At 36.2% G+C, this 22,132-nt stretch overlaps 1 protein-coding gene across 1 annotated transcript; it reads left to right on the top strand.

Moving 5' to 3' along the window:
- Positions 142–4,615, top strand: LOC107618132 (heat stress transcription factor A-5). Its single transcript, XM_016320088.2, has 3 exons — positions 142–608; positions 1,519–1,822; positions 3,068–4,615. The coding sequence occupies exons 2-3, from the start codon at positions 1,586–1,588 to the stop codon at positions 4,268–4,270; spliced, it is 1,440 nt and encodes a 479-aa protein (XP_016175574.1). The 5' UTR covers positions 142–608; positions 1,519–1,585; the 3' UTR covers positions 4,271–4,615.

The following is a 22,132-nucleotide window of genomic DNA, read 5'->3' as shown; positions in this document are numbered from 1 at the left end:
ATTTTATGTTAAGCTTACAAATAAAAATTATTTTTTATATAATAGAATAAAAAAATAATTTTTATTTTCCCAAAATTCCAAAATCTAGTTGGTGTGTATTTTCAATTTTGGCAGCTTCCTTTGGCAAAACAACTATCATCCGCACGCCAATTTTGTGCAGAAGTCAATCTCTCTCTCTCTCTCTCTCTCTCAAAAACACAGATCAGAAAAAGAAGTCCCACCCCACCCCTTCCTCTCCGGGTCTCTCTCGCTCACATAAAACCCTAATACCCTTCTCAGAGCAGCCACCACCCACCAGCTACCATCCCAAACTCATCACCAAAACAGTCAAGAAGGTCGCCGAACCTTTCTCCTCGCGAGTGCCGTGATCGCCTGTGGAAAGGTCTGCTCGGCCCTATTCTCATCGTTCGTCTCCTCCTCGCCGTTGCACGAAGGTCCGCGTCGAGCCCGTGGCGTTGCCGTTGCTGGGTCAGTCGGTCGTCGTCTCTTCGAGCTTTCTGTCTCTCTCTCTGAGCTCGCTTCCCTGTTCTCGCTCTCTCTCGCTCTCTTTGACCGAGTTCACTTCCTTTCTCCGTCGCCGCCGTCACTTCCTTCCTCCCTCGCCGCGGGTAAGCACTTCTGCTTCAATTTATTTTTGCTTGTTTTGAGTTGATTCTGTTATTCAATTTGTTAACAACTCTGATTGTGTGATTCTGAGTTGCTGGGTTTTATGATTCTGAGTTTGGATTTTTTGCTTAGTTTTTCTGTTTTTGGATTCTCGACTTTAGATGCTGAGTTTTCTTGAATACTATGGATAACCGTAAATTTGCCAAGCCCTTGAGGTTGATGCTGGAAAATTTTGAATCCAAGGATAATTTTGATGATGATGCTGTTGTTGATCAATAAAGTGAGATTTTTGAGTTGTGGAAGATGGTTAAGGATAGGCTTGCATTGCGATTATTGATTGATCTTTGTGACAAAGCTGTGGACCTTCCACCGTGTTTCCTGTCCCCACAGAACTTAAGATGATGATTTTGGAGTGTCTTCCTAGTGTTGTTGTGGCTAGGGTGGCTTGCTTGTGTACAGAACTGGGGTACCTGTCTGGGAATAATGACCTCTGGAAGAAGAAGTTTGAGGAGGAGTTTGGGGAAGCTGGGAGTAGAGTAAAGTTCTTTAAGGATTATTTTGCTTTACACTGGGAATCAAAGAAGAGATCGATGCAACTGGTTTTTTATGCATTATTCCCAGCAAGGAGAGATCTTAATCCCTTTGTAAATTTTTACTGATAAAATATGGACAAGTTATTAAATGAAATTACAAAATTTTGAATTTTATTAGTTTAGAAATCATTGAATTTGGATATTTGAAATTGTATATTAAATTTTTAATAATTTTATTGTATATTTAACTAAACCGATTCAACTACGGTTGGACCATTGAACCAATTAACCCGCCACTTGACCAGTTCAATGACCGGTTTGGTTCTCGCAACCTTGCTAAACTGTCCCGATTTGATTACGTTTGGAACCGGAATTGCAGGTCTTCTTTCTTTCCAATTATTCTCTAATTACTTCGAGAAGGAGAGGATTTTCTAGAAGGATCTGGAATGGAGGGAGGAGCGCCGCAATCCACCGGAGGAGGAGCAGGAGGTGGACCGGCGCCGTTCTTGTTGAAGACTTATGACATGGTTGACGATTCCGCCACCGATGACATCGTTTCTTGGAACAGCTCCACCAACAACAGCTTCGTTGTTTGGAACCCGCCGGAGTTTGCGCGTCTTCTTCTACCTACCTATTTCAAGCATAACAACTTTTCTAGCTTCATCCGCCAGCTTAATACCTATGTGAGTTGTTGTTCCTTCGATTCGCAAGTATAATATAGAATTGGTGCTTATACTTATTTTGTCATTGTGTTCTGTTTGCTGGCTATAATTCAATTTTATGTTACCTTTGATAGTGCGATGAAATTGAATGGAAATTTTGATTTGTATGATGACATCAATGATCATTATTGTGGTGAAATCAACGGAGAGTTTAGGTTTGAATCTGAAAATGAAGTTTATCTGCAACTTGAACTTACTCAAGATTTAATACATTGATGGTGTTGAAACAGTAGAATGAAATATGGTCGTTAGTTTAAATTACAGATGATGTTCGAAGATACGGTTGGTCAATGGTAGTGTTGCTTTCTTGTTGTTTGATCCTTGGGTATGGAGTGTGAATTTAATAGTTTTAGAGCTCAAAAGGAAAGATTTTGGTTAGGTTAGGGTTTGGATCGCGTCAAGGATTTGTGATCAGTCTTCAGCAAGTCTAATACATACACTAATAAAGTACACTAGTGTTTTCCCATTAGGGAGAGGAAAATAGGAAGAATGTTGCTTTTGGTTTCGCACAGATATGAAACCAAATGTGTTCAGATGTTAATCCTGGATTTTGATGTTGTATTATTGGCAAAGCATGCATGTTGCATGCATCTTATTTCTTTGAAGTTGTTAGAATCTTAGAATTTAGGGTTCTTGGTGTTGTAGGAGTATGGTGATGTCACCACCCTTTATGGCTAGACTTATATACTAAAAACCATCATAGTACAAATAGCAACCAGCTAGAAACAGCAGCTACTAAGAAAGATTACTACGGTGAAATACTGTCAATGTTTGGTTTTCTACTTTTCTTCAGGGGTACAAATAAGAACTAGCTTGGTTGTCTTCAACAAGTGAAGCAAGTGTGTTGAGTTTTAGGAATCAACAAAGCTCAATAAATAGTTATGGGTAAGTTATTTAATAATGACATGATGATAGGCATGTTTGATATTTGAATCTGAATTTTGATATGCTCCTCAAAGACTCATCTATTTGTTCCATTAGTAGGTATCCATTTTTTTTTCTAATAAGAGCTATTTGTTTGCTCTTCCTGCTTAGTGTTTCAAACAGATTGGAAGAGAAGATACAATTGAATTGATTTTTAAAAGCTCTGCTCATTGACCCATTTCCCCTCCCACATTGATTTCTGTTTTTAAGGGGGAAGCTGGACAAGTTTTTTATAGTTTAATTTTGTTTTGGTTTATTCATTCATGTGTGTTCATTGGTCAGGGATTTCACAAAATACATCCTGAACGGTGGGAGTTTGCTAATGATGATTTTATAAAAGACCAAAAGCATCTTCTTAAGAATATCCACCGCCGAAAACCTATTCACAGTCATAGTCATCCTCCCGGCTCTGTTGTGGATCCAGAAAGGGCAGCATTTGAGGAAGAAATCGAAAAACTTAACCGTGAGAAATCTTCCATTGAATCTAATATTTTCAGCTTCAAGCAACATCAATCAACAGCGAAGCTTCATCTAGAAGAGTTTCAGCAGCGATTAGATGGTATGGAGAAGAGGCAGAAACATTTGCTGAACATTTTCGAGAAGGCTCTTCAGAATCCTACTTTTGTTGAGCAGTTTTCCCGGAAAATTGAGTCCATGGATTTATCAGCATATAACAAGAAAAGACGATTGCCTCAAGTTGATGACATGCAACCTGTTGTAGAAAGTAGTTTTGTGGACAATCCCAACAATTTTAGAATGGAATTTGGGAATGTTTTCCATCAAGATTTCTCGAACAAACTCAGACTGGAATTGTCACCAGCTGTGTCAGATATGAACTTAGTGTCACGTAGCACACAAAGTTCAAATGAAGATGGGGAAAGTCCACAGAAGAAAATATCTGAAGGAGAACAAACAGGAATCCAGACAAGAACATCTGTTCCATTTGCACCAGAAACATTGGAGCTTGCTGATACTGGGGCATCTTTTACTTTCAAGATGGATTCATGTTTATCACAAAGAGCGACGAATGCTGAGAGCCCAAAACTGTGTACGTTGGAGCCAAGTAGTGAAGAAGGTGATAGTCACATATCCTGCCAACTTACTTTGGCATCGTGCCCGTTTAAGGTCAATAGAAATTCATACTCAGCAAAAGCATCCCAAATAGACTCTCAAGAAATTGGCAAGCTGGCAGAGCCTAGGTTTCATTCCAACAGTAAAGAATCCAATGGTGGAGTTTTCTCAAACCGAAACCAAGCTAATGATGCAACCAATTTGGCTTCTTCCCTGGAAACTCCAAGTAACAACCAAGTTACTCAGCCAAACAGGGTAAATGATGTGTTTTGGGAACAGTTCCTTACTGAAAGACCAGGCTGCTCAGACAATGAAGAGGCAATATCCAATTACAGAGGAAACCCATGCGATGAGCAAGATGAAGGAAGGTTGAATGCAAGGAATGTTAAGAACATGGATCAGCTTACACTTTAAGCATGCTGTAATTTAGCACTCGTTATAGTAATAGTATGTAACATTTGCATGATTATTCCATACCATATACATACATAGTTTGACACTTGACATCAATTTGTGTGATGTCGCAGGAGACTGAAATTGTTAGGTATACAATGTTTGGCCTTTATAAGGCTTACTGCCTCTGAAAAATATAGAATTTGTGATTGCTTTGGAGACTGGTGCATGCAATGTAATCTAGCTGCTTGGCGGTGTTGTATATTGAGTAGGAATTAGTGTAAACTAAATGGGGTGTTGTCCCTGACATTATTGTTTATGCATAGATAATAAAAGTAACTTTGTCGTAAAACACGACTTATAATACCCTTCTGCTTGTCTATGATTTGTTTCTATTTTTCTTTATTTAATTGTTACGGCTTGGTGAAGGAAATACGAAAAATATTTACGAACTTTGAAGAAAGAATTGCTTCTTGGTGGTGAATTTCGTCAAACTTCCGTTACATTACGAAATGGATTGGGGAGCTAACATAAATTGAAATTTCGAAACATTTTCTTAAATGATCAAGATTCAAGATGCAAAAAGAAAATAAATGCTCTCTACCCTAAACCGTGAGTTCCCTCTGTCCTTGGTAATTGGTATCAGTAATAAATAATATCTATTCGTATTAGTATATATTAAAATTAATTATTAATATAAAATATATATTATAAATAAATTAAATTATATATATATTTATATACAAATATATAATGATCGATTTTAGTGTGTAAAAAATATTTTTAATGAATGTCATTAATAATTCAAAGTTTAACTGTGACTCAATTTGACACTTGTTTGCAATTTTACCTATTTTTTAATGTGACAAAAAGTAAATGGTGGCATATCATAATATTTACTTTTATATATATACGTTGCTATATTTTCAAAATATAAATCAGCAACAAATATATATAGTTAGTCAAAGTCAACTAGGTATCTATATGGTCATCTATATAAGGTTTAGGATTATTAGGAGAAGTTGAATTAAAAAAAGAATGGAGATATTAGTATTGTAAAATAAATAAATAAAAAGAAGAAATAGATATAAAATAAAAAAGCATAAATAGATAATTTAGTATTAATATTCACCAATATAATTATCTCAATATAATAGAGATGATTTATATATATCTACTAATATATGTAGTAGCTTATTTTTGTAAAAGAGAGAAAGAGAGGAACAATATATGAAGAATGAGAGAAGTGATTTTATTATTACTGTTGTATGTAGCTTTTACATCAGGGTGAATTCTCATCTGTGAAAAGAGTGAACCGCCCATTAAATGGGCATCCACATCATCATACTTATCTTAACACTCCTCCTTGGATGAGCATTTAGGAATATGCCTGGTTAAAACCTTACTAAAGGAAAACTCAATGGAAAAAAATTTGAGTGAAAGAAAAATAGTACAATATCCTTTGTGATGGGAACTGCCTTATTAAAAACCTTGTCAAGAAAAACCCAATGGAAAAAACCTGACCAAGAAGAAAAGAGTACAGTCTCCCCCTCTTGTCGACATCATTTAATATCTCAAAATCGGCGCATCCCAATCTGATGTACCAATTTTTCAAAGGAGGATTTTAGAAGTGACTTTGTAAATAAATCTGCCAGATTATTGCTTGAATGGATCTGTTGGACATCAATTTTTCATTGATTTTGAAGGTCATGAGTGAAGAAGAATTTGGAAGAAATATGCTTTGTTCTATCACCTTTGATGTATCTACCCTTAAGTTGAGCAATGCATGCTGTATTATCTTCAAACAGAACAGTTGGAGCTATCTTATGATCAATCAGTCCATACGATGACAAAATATATTAGATTAAACTCCTGAGCCAAAAACACTCGTGACTAGCTTCGTGTATCGCTAGTATTTCTACATGATTAGAGGATATTGTTGCAATCGTCTGTTTTGTGGACCTCCATGATATAGTTGTACCACCATATGTGAACAGGTATCCTGTTTGAGATCTCCCTTTGTGTGGATCAGACAAGTATCCTGCATCTGCATAGCCAAGTAATTGTGATTTGGATCCATATGGATTAAACAATCCCATGTCAACCGTTCTATAAAGATATCGAAAGATTTGTTTGATTCCATTCCAATATTTTTTTATTGGAGAGGAACTATACCTTGCTAGTAAGTTCACAGCAAATGATATATTGGATCGTGTGTTATTAACAATACATATTAGCGCTCCAATGGCAATAAGATATGGTACTTCAGGACCAAGGATATCTTCATTTTCTTCTTTAGGACGGAATTGATCCTTTTCCACATCAAAAGACCTTACGATCATTGGGGTACTTAATGGATGTGACTTATCCATATAAAATCTTTTCAAGATCTTTTCTATGTATGTTGTTTGATGAATAAAGATCCCATTTTTTGTATGCTCGACCTGCAAGTCAAGACAAAATTTAGTCTTTCCAATATCTTTCATCTCAAACTCTTTTTTTAGAGCTTGTATAATTGTTGGAATCTCTTCAAGGGTTCTAATGATATTTAAATCATCCACGTACACAGCAATTATAATGAATCCAGATTCAGATTTCTTTGTGAAAACATAGGCAGATATCATCATTCTTGAATTTGTTTTTAGCCAGGTACTCAGTAAGATTATTATACCACATTCGTCCAGATTACTTTAGACCATATAAAGATCTTTGTAATTTAACAGAGTATAACCCCTGCGAATATTCATTGGATGGTTTAGATATCTTTAATCCTTCAGGGATTTTCATATAGATATCACGATCTAATAATTCATATAAATAAGCTGTCACTACATCCATTAGATGCATATGTAGCCTATGGTCATAAACTGACCAAATAACGCAATGTTATTGCATCTACTATAGGGGAATATGTTTCTTCATAATATATGGGCCTTTGTGAAAAACCTTGCGCCACAAGTCAAGCTTTGTAGCGTATAAATTCATTCTTTTCATTTCGTTTTCTCACAAATATCCATCTGTATCCAACAGGTTTTACATCTTCTGGTGTACGGACTACAGGTCCAAAGACTTCACATTTTGCAAGTGAGTCTAACTCAGCCTTCATAGCTTCTTCACATTTTGGCCAAACATTCAGTTGTTGACATTCTTCGACTATTCTTTACTCAAGATCCTTACTTTCACGCATGATGTGTAATACCACATTATATGCAAATATTTCGTTGATAATGATTCTATTTCGATGCCATTTTACTCCTATAAAGACACAACTTATCGAGATTTTATCATTTTCACAATTTTCAGGTACCTGAACGTCTTTTGGCGTCAAAATTATATAAGAATTTTGGACAACTGCAGGTGTCTTTACTATGTCTTTATGTTTTTTAACGGGAATAGTATTTACCTCTTTTCTTTTTTGAGAATTTTTGTCTTTAGAACCGACAGGTCTACCACGCTTTTGGCGTGAATTTGTTTCAGTGACCATTTGTCCAACTGGGACATCAATTCGAATTGGAGAATTTTTAGCTGGTTTATAGGATTTAGTTATCCTTTTCGTATTAGAAAATGCATCATGCAACTCATTTGCTAGTCCTTACAAATGTATGATCTTTTGAACTTCTAATTCACATTGCCTTGATCGAGGATCTAAATGCATCAAGGATATGCATTCTAATTAATTTGTTTATTCTTTCCTCCTAATGTTGAAAATTTTAATTCATCAAAATGACAATCTGCAAATTGGACTTTAAATACATCTCCAATCTGTATCTCAAGATACCTCACTATAGAGGAAGAATTATACCAACATATATCCCCAATTTTCTTTAGGGTCCTATTTTGGTGTGATAAGGCAAGGAAATTGGAACATATATTTCACATTCGAATATTCTCAAATGAAAAATATTTGGCTGCTGGTCAAAAGTTAGCTGTAGATGAGAGAATTGGTGGTAACTTGTTTGCCTTAGGCGAATAAGTGCTGCAGCATGTAAAATAGCATGCTCCCAAGTCGATGTTGGGAGATTTGTTCTCATAAGTAAAGGTCTAGCAATCAGTTGAAGTCGTTTAATTAGTGACTCTGCTAGCCCATTTTGTGTATGAACATGAGCTATCAACACTTATATCATTGGCCATACAATAAGCATCGAAAGCTTGAGAGGTGAATTCACTAGCATTATCAAGGTGAATTGTTTTGATTGGATTTTCTGAAAACTGTCCTTTTAATATAATCATTTGAGCAAATAATCTCGCAAACGCCAAGTTACGAGAAGATAATAAGCACACATATGACCATTTCGAAGATGCGTCTATTAATACCATAAAGTATCTAAAGGATCCACATGGTGGATGAATTGGTCTACATATATCTCCTTGAATTCTTTCTAGAAATTTAGGGGACTCAAATCCAATTTTTACTGGTGATGGCCTTACAATTAATTTTTTCTGAGAACATGCAGCACAACAAAATGTACTAGATTGAAGAACTCTCTGGTTCTTAAGTAAATGTCCGTTGGAGTTTTCAATAATTCTCCGCATCATGGTTGTTGCACTACAAGAAAATTAGCCTTTTGCCACGCTTTTAAAACATGCCAAAAAGTACAAAAAACGCAGCGATAGCTTTTTGCCACGCTTTTTGAGCTATCGGCATGCTTTTGAAAGGGTCACATCTACAAGCGTGTCAGTTGCTCTATCGCCACACTTTTCTCGATCTATTGGCATGCTTTATTTTTTGCCACGCTTTCATTTATTCCGTCGCTTAAAAGCGTACCAAAAAAAAATGAAAATACAGCCACACTTTCAGAAACGTGCCAATTGGGTTGATTTTGGCTACGCTTTCAGAGGACATACAACCACACTTTCTAAAATGTACCTAGATGGGTAAACCTATTGTCACGCTTTTAAATCGTGGCTATATCCTTATGAAATTTTAAAAAAAAATTATGGTATGTGCTTTTACATGCATTCTAATGTGCTCCAAAAATAATAAACATGGACAAAAATCTGTAAATATCATTTAAAAAAATTAATCAATAAAAATTAGTATTACATTAATAGAATTCAAACCAAATTAGCAATATCAATATCTTATAGCCAAAGTAGCTATAAAATTCATTGGGATAAAAAAATCGATTAAGATAGTTAAGTACAATTGAAATCATAGGTTTTTATTGCTGATGGCGGCTCATGGCGGTGAGCCAAAAAATCCGCCATAAAGTTATAGCAGATGGCGGAAATGGCGGATTACCTAAAAAATACATATATATGTACAAAAAAACATGCAGAAAAATTATAAATATAATAAATTATAAAATCTATCTATATAAGCAACTTTCTAGTCATAAAACATCCAATTAATATAGCAAATATAGTAGCAAATTTAGCAAATAAACATAACATCAAGTGCAAATTATAACTCAAAAGTCATAAGCAAGCCATAAAATAAAAGACATAAAACATAAAAACTATGAACCATCTACATTCTAGGTCTTATCAAATTCATCCAAATTAATACGATTATTATCGTGTCCCTCTGCCTCCTCATCATCCTCTGATTCAGTATCATTAAATTGAATCTCATCTTCTGGTTCTTCTTCATTTTCAGAATCATGTTCAACTTCAAATTCTGATTCGTCTTCCTTTTCCACAATTACTTCCTTTCCTTTTCCTTTTTTTGAAGTCTTAGACCGACTTGGTCCACTACTTGCACCACCCCTTGCTGTTGCAGGTTCCTTTCTTTTTCTATTTTGTTGTTTCTCCTAGTATTTGTCGTAGGCTCATGTGCCCCCATTGCTTCAAACACAAGGTTTCAACTCAAAGTGTTATCATCTTGATGTACTAAATCAGCATCATCTTTCACATTATCATCATCTCGAAAGGTGGCAATTCCAATTTCTCCAACTAACCACTCATTACACTCATCAATGTCATTGAGTGCAATAGGGTCAACTTCATCTTTAAGGTTGTACCTCTCTATGAGTTGTTGGTTATACTTTATGAAGACCAAACTCTCCATCCTTTCATGATCAAGACTATTTCTTTTTTTAGTATGAATATGCTGAAATATACTCCAATTGCGCTCACATCTTGAAGCACTACAAGTCAAGCTCAAGATCTTGATAGCAAGGTCTCGCATGTTTGGAGCTTCATGCCCATATGTCCGCCACCAAAATGCTATAAAATTAAAATAAATTTGTCTAAGCTTCTAATCGAACTAAATTTATAAAGCTTTGTAAAATTTATAATAATCTTACTGGGTGAAATCTTTTTTCTTTGAGATTTTGCGAAATCTGATCCAAAAAGTCCATAGCCGGCCTTGTATAGTGCTTGCTCCTCTAATATCTTCTTCTGTGCACAGCTTGACTTGGCACCAATCTAGTATGCACTCAAACCACCCCTTTGTAACGTCTAAATCCAGCTCAATGCAAGGGTTGTCATAAAACAACTCGGGATTTAGAAAATGACCAACTGCATGCAACAGACGATGAAGTTGGCAATTTCATCTGTTGTCAATGATTTTAAAAACATCATTGTACTTGTTCTCATCATTAAGAAATATTTTCATGATGCATTCTTTTACCTTCTCCATTACTTCATAAATATATCCCATTGGTGGCTTCTTCTCCCCATCAACAAGTCTAAGCACCGAACAAGAGGGCCCATGATCTTAAGGGTGTACTTGACATGATTCCAAAAGGAGGGCATGATTTCAACATAGCTAACATGCTAGAGTGACTATAAGTGAAGCTAACCAAAGAAATTACCATTTTTATGGTTTTTTGAATTAATGGTAACTTCCCAATGTCCTCAAGCATCAAATCCAAACAGTGGGCAGCACAAGGGGTTCAAAACAAATTTGGTCTTTTCTCCATCAGCAACTTACCAACAAGAACATAATTGCTCCCATTATTAGTTACAACTTGAACAATGTTGTGCTCACCAATTTTCTCCACAACATCATCAAGAAACTCAAATAATTTCTCACCAGTCTTCACATAATCAGAAGCATTAATAGACTTCAAAAATATTGTCCCAGCTGGAGAGTTTACAAGAAAATTAATAATGCTCCTTTGCCTCTTATCCGTCCAAGCATCTGACATAATAGAGCAGCCACACTTTTTTTTATTGTTCTTTATGACCCTTCAACAATCCTTTGGTGTATTCCAACTCCTCATTAAGCAGCGAAATGCTTAGAGCATGATAACTAGGAGCAGGTAAATTGGGACTAAAGCTTCCAACATTCCACAATATATCTTGAAAACTCTTCAACTTTACTGGTTTCAATGGAATCCTAGCTTGGTAGAACCACCGTGCTATGTATCGATGAAATCTATGAACTACTTCCTTATTACATGCTTCCTTGATGTTCTGCTGCCTCAATTTCTCTCTTTTGTTTCTTGCAATGGCAGTTTCAGATCTTCTAACAAACAAGTCCATTGGACTTCTCATACTAGTTGCACCCCCCTCTAGCTACTGCCATTGGAGCTGGATTATGAGGTTCATCAATCCCTTGAGCATTTTCCTCCGACAATCCAAACCACAAACTCTCTAGGTCAAGTTTCCTAGCATTGACACTCTATTCTTCGATGCTTCCTGGTGTGGCACTTTGTCTTCCTCGATTCTTTTTCTGATTGTAATACTCCCATAATTCAGCAATAACATCCTTTGGGACCATTTTACATCCAGCAACATTTCCAGGCTTGATCATTAAATGCTCTTTTGCCCGTGTGATGCCTCCTTTAATAATTTTTCCACAAAAATTACATACAGTATCATTGGTATTTCCTTCTTCTATAGTACTAATATATTTTTAGCCTGGGTCAACTCTATTAGAACAAACAGCAGCTGCGGGACCAATAGGGGCAGTACAACCAACAGGACCAACAGAGGTAAGGGTAGGAGCATTAAAATTAAGGGCTTGTCTAGAAGTGGACATAGTGAACGGAATGGAAAAAAATTGGAAGAAGAGAGGTTTAACACTGATTGTTGATAAAGAAGGGGCAGCAGGGAAGAGAGAAAAGAAAAAAAAAGGATTAAAGAAGGTGAAACAAGATGTATGAACCAGAGAAGGAAGCGTGGTTAGCAGTGGTAGCAAGGAGTGGCTGTGGTGATGAGCAGCATTGATGATTGGTGCCACCAGTAGCGGTGGCGACGAGCAGCAGCGATGGGTGGCGGCGTGGCGCAGAGATCAGCCTCGCAAAGATGAGAGAACAGAGACAGAGAGTATTTTTTTTTTTAAGATGAGGCAGAGGAGGGAGTTTTTGAATAAGAGGCTGATTATTAGGGTTAGTGGTTAGTAGGATCAGTTAGGTTTCTTAAATTACCCAAAACACCCTCAGATTTTTCTGGAAAATCCAAAAATCCCTGCTATTTCCCCATTTGAATCGCGTTCCGCCATGGCGCCCCCCGTTAAAACCCCAACGCGGCGCCCCCTATATGGTGGCATGCAGGGTCAAAACCCACCACGCCATAACGTTATGGCGCCGCCATAACCGCTATTTGAAAACACTAGTTGAAATCAGTCTAGCCTTATTTGAAGAGGATCCAATATTACATTAGCTAAATCATCAAATCATAAACCCTATGACCAAGTTCATTGAATCAATCCTATCACTTATTAACAGAGTCATTAAGCACATCAGGTAATCACACTATGTTGCTCCCTGATATATCATTTGCCAACATTATAATTGTGGGGGATTTTGAATCTTTTTACCTTTTATCCTCTTTTGTATTTTTTTCCTGTATTTATACAACCAAAACAGAATAAGGATATGTGCAAGACTTTACAATGTGAACCTAGTGATATATAAAAATTAAAAAAACACACACTTGCCTACATAGTATTTCCAAATTGTTCTGTTCTAGCATCTGCACCATGAATGATCTTTGGATTTCCAAAATAACCTTCATGAATTATATGGTCTTGTAGATCGTTCATAATTCTAAATTCTCAAAGAGCACGTTGTGCAGCATCAAGTTCAATCTCATTCTGCCTCATCTGGTTTTCAGAGTATTGTGTAATCCCAAAAGAACCGCCACCAATAGGGAATTGTGTCCTCATAGCTCTACAATATAATGATTTTGCTGCTTCTCCTAATTCAGGAACAGGATCATCTTCCTCCAAAGCCTGAAAAATTGACGTAGGTTAAAAAATTCAAGCCTATATCCATATATATCCTATGATTGATTAATGCAAGATACATGAATAAAAGGAACCTTTAATTTTGGATCAATGCATTTACATATTTCAAAGTTAATTGCATAAAACATAGAAAATACATGAATATTGATCACACTGAACATTCCACAAAAGATTATATACTATTTAAAAAAATCATGGTACCTTGATAATCTCGCTTAAATTTCCAAAACCATGTAAGTTGTGCAAGGGGGCAGAATTACTAGCGGGCAGCTGCTCCAAGAGCACAAATTGTAATAATCTCATCAGAATCGTATTTCTTTATTTCTCAAGATGATCAAGGTTATCAATTATGTTACAAATCAATCAATTTTCTAACAATTTTTGCATGAATAAGCATGACATCAATATATAACAGAAACCTTTATAATAGAACTAATAATTTACACGATATCACTTTATTACAATGTGAAGAAAATATATATCAATCAGTTTTAGTGCTATTCAACAGCCATGCATATCACTTACAAGGAGATCAGCCTGTGTGATTCTAGGACCACCTTTTCGAGAAATTTTATCGCCACCAGATACATCTATTATGTAAATGATATAGTAAGCCAGTTTCCTGTTGAAATTGGCAGCCAGATTATCTGAAGAAGTTCCGTGAGCATCCAATTTTTTTTAATTGAGCTCAATTTCTAACGTGATGAAATTATATATGTGTAATATCATATATTACAAGCAATCTTGTAAAAAGAAAATATTTAGCCCTATTCAAAGTATAGCTAACAATTATTCATGGAAAAAATACCTCCTCTTGATTCACATAGAAGTATATCTGCTTTTGTATAAATTTGAAAGTTCTTCCAATGGTCCAAGATTAATACTGATGTCATCTTGAATCGTGACATGCGAGCAGCCCCTAGTTTCTACAGTACGTATCCTTTGCTCAGGAAGAGCTTTGTGTTTCACCAACAACTCACCATCTTCTTTAGTGAATATATCATTTGTCACCTGAAAACAAATGCAATTTTCAAAATGGTCAAAGTAAATGCATCATACAGTAAGACCAAGAACATGATAATATATTTTAGAAGAAAATTGCATAGCTTTATAAATTTAAAAACACTACAAGTTTTACTATCTCTTTTTTGTTGTTGTGTAGATCAATATCTTGTCCTAGTAATAATTTGAGGATAATTATTTAAAGTAAATGCAATTTCCAAAATGTTAAACAGCTAACTACAAATAAGAAAAACTTATTTTGGCCCTCCTACTAGATAGATAGTAAATGATTTTATTACAAATCAACAGCCAAAGCACAATAATTAGGATAAGCGGAGTAGCTTTTGGAAAACTACCTTATTTCTTTCAATATATCCAAGGACTTCACAGGAAAAATTCAACATGTTGTGACTAAAAAAATCCAATAGAACGGATCATAATAGAATGTATACTAAGAAATCATAATGACAAAATTTTTCTATGTTTCAGCATGCAAAATACACCTTAACAGCCACCCTTCTCAAAGTGAAAAACACAGCAGCTAATTACAGACACCAACGTTAGTGTACTTGGATTTGCTTTGCTTATTTCTTGCCTCACAGTTTGGCACCAAGGGCCCTCTCCAACTTGCTAATTATCTATTGGTTTGGAATCGCTTTTCCTGACTCGTACTCTTGGATCACTGACGGAGGAAAACTGTCGATAAAGATTTTCACAAAAATGTCGCATTGCAAGTATAGTTCTAAACCAACAAATTATCCTCGGTCAATGTTTAAATTATTTGTCACAAATACAAACCCAATAAAATTAACCGAAGTATTTAAACCTCGGGTTGTCTCTCAAGAAATTGCAGGGAAGTATGTTTATTATTGGTTATGAGATTGTACCTTTTTGGGTTTTGAGTTTAATAAGCAAGGAATGTAAATAACAAGAAAAATAACTAACAACTAAGAAAAGTCCTAGCAAGGGATGAGAATTGAAATTCCTATCCTCATTATCATTGTCAATTATGATGGTAATTGCAAATTGCTCTCACTTAGTTAACCTCTAACAATTGAAGGAAAGTCAAGTGAGCAAATCAACTTGAGTTCACAAGTCCTAATCGAAGACTAGAGTTAGTGAAGCTCAAGCTAACTAGCAACTTCCAATCACCAACCAACAAGACACTTTGACAATTCAAGAGTCTCCAAATTACTCAATCCAAGCTAAGAATACAAAAATCTAATTTAAAATTCAACCAAGTATTTTATCAAACACTTGGTAGACACAGAATAAAAGCATGGTAAAATTGTAACAATAATCAAATCTAACAACTACCAATTGAAAGAAATTAACAATGACAACTGAAGAAAACAATAACAACATGAACATATAAATTGCATTAACAAAGATCCAAAGTATCAAGAGTGCATAAACATAAGGATAACAAAGTGAAGGAAATAACAAGTAGAATTGAAGAACAAATGTGCTAGAACAATAAATTGCAAGGAGTTGTAAATAAAAACAGAAATTAAATCTAAATCTAAGAAGAAATTGGAGTAGAAATCCTAAAACCTAAATTATGAATGAATGAAAAGTGTCCCCCTTCCAGCTCCACTCTGCAGCCTCTAATCTGTATTTTCGGGCCTTAAACTGGGTCAAAAGCAGCCCAGAAATCGCCCCCAGCAAATTCTGTTTATTGCAGCACGTGACGCTCTGTCACGCGTACGCATCGCTGGACTTTTCACTGGCCACGCGTAGGCATCAGCCACGCGTGCGCGTCATTTGTATGCTGCACCAGTCACGCGTACGTGTCATCCACTCGTGTGCGTCGCTACCAGATTCTGAAATCCTTAATTTCTTGTGTTCTTTCCACTTTTGCATGCTTCTTTTCCATCCTCTAAGCTATTCCTGCCCTATAAACCCTGAAAACACTTAACAAATATATCACAGCATCGAATGGTAATGAGAGAGGATTAAAATTAGCAAATTTAAAGCCAAAGAAGCATGTTTTCAATCATAGCATAAAATTAGGAAGGATTTGTAAAACCATGCAATTTATATGAATAAGTGTAAGAATAGTTGATAAAATTCACTCAATTTAATACAAAATAAACCGTAAAATAGTGGTTTATCAATCACTTGAAGCTTCTTGTTGATAATTTGCGAGTGACAGAATCGTCATTAATAGTGTCAAAGTATACATTATCAGCATGAATGGGTGAACAACATATTTGGTGAAAGGGTGAAAGAGCAAAAGAATAGTGTGGTACCTGAGCAAGTTGTGCTTGAGTGAGTTTCTTGTCCATCCTTGCTTGCATGATAGCCTTCTTGAGTTTAGTCGGCACGCATTCATCTATACACGAAATTCGAAATTCATGACATAAGCAAATTGGCTGGAAGAGATACCAATAATATATGTGAATGTGTATCAAAGAAGGTTTCATCTTGAAGGGATCAAAACAGAGAAATGCATCCATCAAGTACAATGAAGTGATGTTACAGGGGGTAATAACACTGATCATAATTAACTATCTTCACGAACATTAAACTAGATGATGATGATGATGATGTGTGTGTGTCTAAAGCATTCCCAAAATCCAGCTTAACTTGGACATTGTTCAATTTCAGAACAAATAATCATAACCAAAAATCATAAAAACAATCAAAACAGAAACAAATCCTCAGAAAAAGAACCAGAACAAATAAGTAAAAAATCATAACAAAAAATTAAATAATTTAAAGCATAGCGAAATGAGATAAAAAAATCAAATAATTAGAAGTTTAGAAAAAAAACCCTAAACCAGGATTTGACTCTTTACCACCAACGCCGGCAATCCATCTAGTGGCGAGATTGACGTAGACGCCACCAAATGTTTCCTTCCAGATCTTACTGCCGATTCATGGATAAACACTAGAGACGCCGGCACCGACGACGATGATGACGACGGAGGAGGGAGAGTGAGAGTCCATGTAGAGAGAAAGAGACAGAGTAGCAGAATAACGGTTAGTGCTGACGGGTGACACTGACGGGTGGTGCTGACGGTTGGTATGATGAGTGAGGGACAGGTAGACGGTGGCGCGGGGCATATGCGACGAGTGAGGGATGGACGGAGGTGCTGCGACAGGTTGGAGGGAGGGGATGTGACGGGTTGAGAGAGGGAAACACTGGGGTTGTTGGGAGAGAGGGAGTTATGGCTGTGTTAAGGTTTGCAGAGATGAGAACAGTGAGTGACGGCAAATAGGATATATATAGCAAATGGGTATGCTTTTTAAAGGTGACAAAAACAAAAACAAAAACAAAAAATTCATGTTTCAAAAGCGTTCCAATTGATCCTTTTAAGCCACTATTTTGAAGCGTGGCAATTAAAAGCGTGGCGACAGAATTTAAAAAACGTGCCTGTTGCTCTCTACGGCCACACTTTTGAAGCGTAGTGGTGTGTGGCCGAAAGCGGGTCAGGAATTTCTCTCAAAAATAGAATTTCTCCGTTGCAAGTATAGTTCTAAACCCACAATCAACCAACACCAAAGTTTGAATTCAAAGAGATGTCACTATTAAAAACCAATTCAATTTCGGGAGTGTTTAGTTCCCGGGTCGTCTCCCAAGGACACTTGAGACCAATGAGTGTACAATTCCGGTTGTGATGCTCATAGAGTTTTCAATGAAGAGATAAACATATAAAGTAATAAAAGAACATGCAAAATTGTGATAAATGAACTAATAAAGGAATTAACGAACTAACTATGCAATATAGACAAGTAAGGTATAAAAGGGATTAATGTAAATGTGTATGAAAGATTTAAAGCAAAAAAGGTATCTTGACTTGGAATGAGCTAAGGGTCCTTTCCTTGTTGGAACCACAACTATGACAATTAGAATGAATTAATCTCACTTGATTAACCCTCACATCAGAGAGTAAGTTAAATGAGCATAAGTGTTCTTAACCCACAAATCCTAAATTGCTTGCTAATTGCCTTAGCAACAAATTAACGTTAGTGGGAACAATAACAATTAACAATCCAAGAATTTACACTAAATGTTGGACATTCCAACTCTAGAAACCCAATTGCTCACTTTCCCCAAGCCAAGAGATAGAAAACTAGCCCAAAATCATAATTGATATTTTGTCAAACACTTGGTGGGCAAAAACACTAAACATGGGAAGAATGAGAAAATGCTTGAAACTAAAAGCAACAAATGATCTCAATCAACAATAACAACTCAAGAAAGTATATAACAATCATCAATCATCAAATTCATCAACAAGAAATTGAAATTGCAAAAGAGAAGTAAAATTGAACTATAACTTGAAATATAAGAAAGAGTAAGAACAATGTAGCTATAAAGAGTAGTAACAAAGAGATACTTACAATATAATGGAAGCTAGCAAAATCCAAGATCAAAAATAGAAATGGCACTTGAATGTAAAAACCTAGTATAAACCCTAATAGAGATGATGAAAAACTTAAAGAAAAACTATACTAAAGCTTTCTACTACTACTCCTAAGCTACCCTAATGTTATGCTATGCTATGGTCTTCATTTTCCCTTCATTATGAGCTAAATGGCTTCAGAAATGGGCCTCCAATCCACCAAAATCGCGAGTCACGTGCAGTTTTAATGAAGGCATGTGCAGACACCTGTGCGTACGCACAGACGTGTGCGTGTGCGCACGCACACTCTGCCAAAATTTCTTCCTATGCGTACGCACAAGAGGTTGTGTGCACGCACACTAGGCAATGCTTGTATGGACGCGCGACGCGCACGATGCGGCTCATGCGTACGCGTGGCTCTGATCTGATGGTTGTGCGTAAGTATGCAGGTCTGTGCGTACGCACACATCGCTGTGCTCCTCTCCTTTGATTCTTCATGCTTCCTCCACTTTGCATGCTCCTCTTCCATTCTCTCCAAATCATTCCTACCTTATACATCTGAAATCACTCACAAACAATATCAAGGTGTCGAATAGAAGGCAAATGGGATAAAATTAATCAAATTAGGCTCAAAAGAGCATGTTTTCATAATCAAGCACAAATTAGGAGGAAAGTTCAAAAGATTGCTATTTAAGGGAATAAGTGCAAGTTTATATGATGAAATCCATTCAATTTCAACCAAAAATCATCATCAAATATGGATTCATCAATTTTTCCACACTTAAACACTAGCATGTCCTCTTGCTAAACACACTCAAAGGAGATAGATGAAAGAAAAAACGATTTATTCTATGTACTACCTATATGCATGCAACTATCCTAAATGTTACTACCAATATGTACTATGCCAGGAGTTATTAAAATAAACCATGAAATTTCAATCTATCACAAGAAAGCTTTAGGGCCAATTCAAAGAGTTTATGCACTAAAATTAATGTCCAAAGAGTTGAATTGAAATTTTTAAAACTAACCAACAAACAACTTGCAAGAAGATACAATATGAGATGCAAGAACATAGAATTGAGCGATCGAACCCCTCACCGAATGTGTATTCACTCAATTCGCTCAGTGTTTAGGGCTTAATCACTCAATTCTCCTTTAATCATGCTTTTCAAAGATTTGCAAGTCATCTAACAATCAACTAGTATTTGATGCATAAAAAATAAATATCATGAGGTCTTTGGAGGGTTGTAATTGGGCTAGGGTTTAGGTAGGATAAATATGGTTAAGTGGACTTAAAGAATTAGTTCTTTGATTAGCTTAAGTGTCCACCTAATCCTATATCGCCTATATACTCATAATAATGCAACCTATTGATAAACCACTATTTTATGGTTTATCTTGTGCTATTTGAGTGGTTTTTATCAAGTCTTTGCACACTTATTCATATAATTTGCATGATTTTACAATTTCTTCCTAATTTTGTTCTATGATTGAAAACTCGCTTCCTAAGCTTTTAAATTGTGTATTCTTAATTCTCCTTTATACCATTCGATGTCGTGATTTGTGCGTTAAGTGTTTTCAGGCTATATAGGGCAGGAATGGCTTAGAGGATGGAAAGGAAGCTTGCAAAAATGGAAGAAACACAAGAAACAAAGGAGATGACCAGCGAGCATCGACGCGCACGCATGGCTCACGCGTGCACGCAACTTGGAGATTTTCACAGCGATGCGTGCGCGTACCTGACGTGTACGCGTGACACGCGAAGATGACTGATAAACCCCTATTTTATGATTCATCTTGTGCTCAATTAAGTGTTTTTATCAATTCTCCACCCACTTATTCATATAAATTTCATGGTTTTATAATTCCTTCATTATTCTATGATATGTGAAAACATGTTTCTTATGCCTTAAAAATAATTATTTTAATTATCCTTTGTTACCATTTGATGCCATGATCTGTGTGTTAAGTATTTTCAGACTTCATAGAGCGGGAATGGCTTAGAGGACAGAAAGGAAATATGCAAAAATGGAAGGAACGCACAAAATGGAGTTTTTGAAGAAAATACAAGCGACGCACACCCATGGACGACGCGCACGCATGGACGACGCAGATGCGTGCCTAGCGCAAAATGCAAACGACGCGTACGCGTGGCAAGAAAAATCTCCAAACAACGCGCACGCGTGACCCACGCGGACGCGTGACCCACGTGCATGCGTGATGGACACCACGTGTAGAAAATTGCAGAAGTCGCCCCCAGCGATTTCTGGACCCTTTTTCGGCCCAAATCCAAGCCCAGAAACACAGAATAGAAGCCAGAGAATGGGGGAATCAATGAGGGAATGGACACAACATTCATAATTCACAATTTTAGGTTTTAGATGTAGTTCTTAGAGAGAGAGATTCTCTCCTCTCTCTTAGGTTTTTAGGACTAGGATTTCTCTTAGTTTATGGTTATTTCTGCATTCCAGGTTCAATGTTCTTTTAATTTATATTTCTCTTCTACTTTTATTTACTCTAATGCTTTTACTTGTTAATTACTTATGTTCCCAAATTGGCTTATGAACCTTCCCATGTTAGATTTGAATTTGTGTTTAAATGCAATTTGAGGTATTTCAGAATTATGATACTCTTAGCTTTAATTGATGAAAATGCATTTTTATTCGAGTAGATTTCATTCCCTTTTAGCTTTGGATAAGTAATTGGTGACACCTGAGTTGTCAAATTCAGCGGTTGATTGAAAATTGGGAATTGCTTATTGATTTGGATCCCTCTAAAGCTAGTCTTTCCATAGGAGTTGACTAGGACTTGAGGAATCAAGTTAATTAGTCCACTTGACTTTCCTTTATTTAGTAAGGGTTAACTAAGTGGGAGCAATACATAATTCTCATCACACCTGATAAGGATAACTAGGATGGAATTTCCGGTTCTCATACCTTGCCAAGAGTTTTTCTAATTATTAATTTATTTTTCTTGCCATTTAAATTACTTGTTCTCTATTTCAAAAACCCAAAAACACAGCTTATTCCATAATCAATAATAAATCACACCTCCCTGCAATTCTTTGAGAAGATGACCTGAGGTTTAAATACTTCGGTTATAAATTTTATTGGATTTTGTTACTTGTGACAACCAAACTTTGTACGAAAGGATTCTCTGTTGGTTTAGAAGCTATACTTACAACGCGATTATTTTCATAAAATTCTTTACTAGCAGAAGTTCGATCGTCAATGACCATCGACGCGTACGCGTGACTGACGCGTACGCGTGACATGCGCCACATGCAGAAAACGCAGAAGACGCTGGGGGCGATTTTGGACTGAGTTTGGACCCAGTTTTTGGCCCAGAAACACAGACTAGAGCTAGGGAACAAGCAGAGACTCAACA

Source organism: Arachis ipaensis, chromosome B09 (genome assembly GCF_000816755.2).
Source record: "Arachis ipaensis cultivar K30076 chromosome B09, Araip1.1, whole genome shotgun sequence".
Classification (NCBI taxonomy): Eukaryota; Viridiplantae; Streptophyta; class Magnoliopsida; order Fabales; family Fabaceae; genus Arachis; species Arachis ipaensis.
This window is presented reverse-complemented; position numbering and strand designations above follow the sequence as displayed.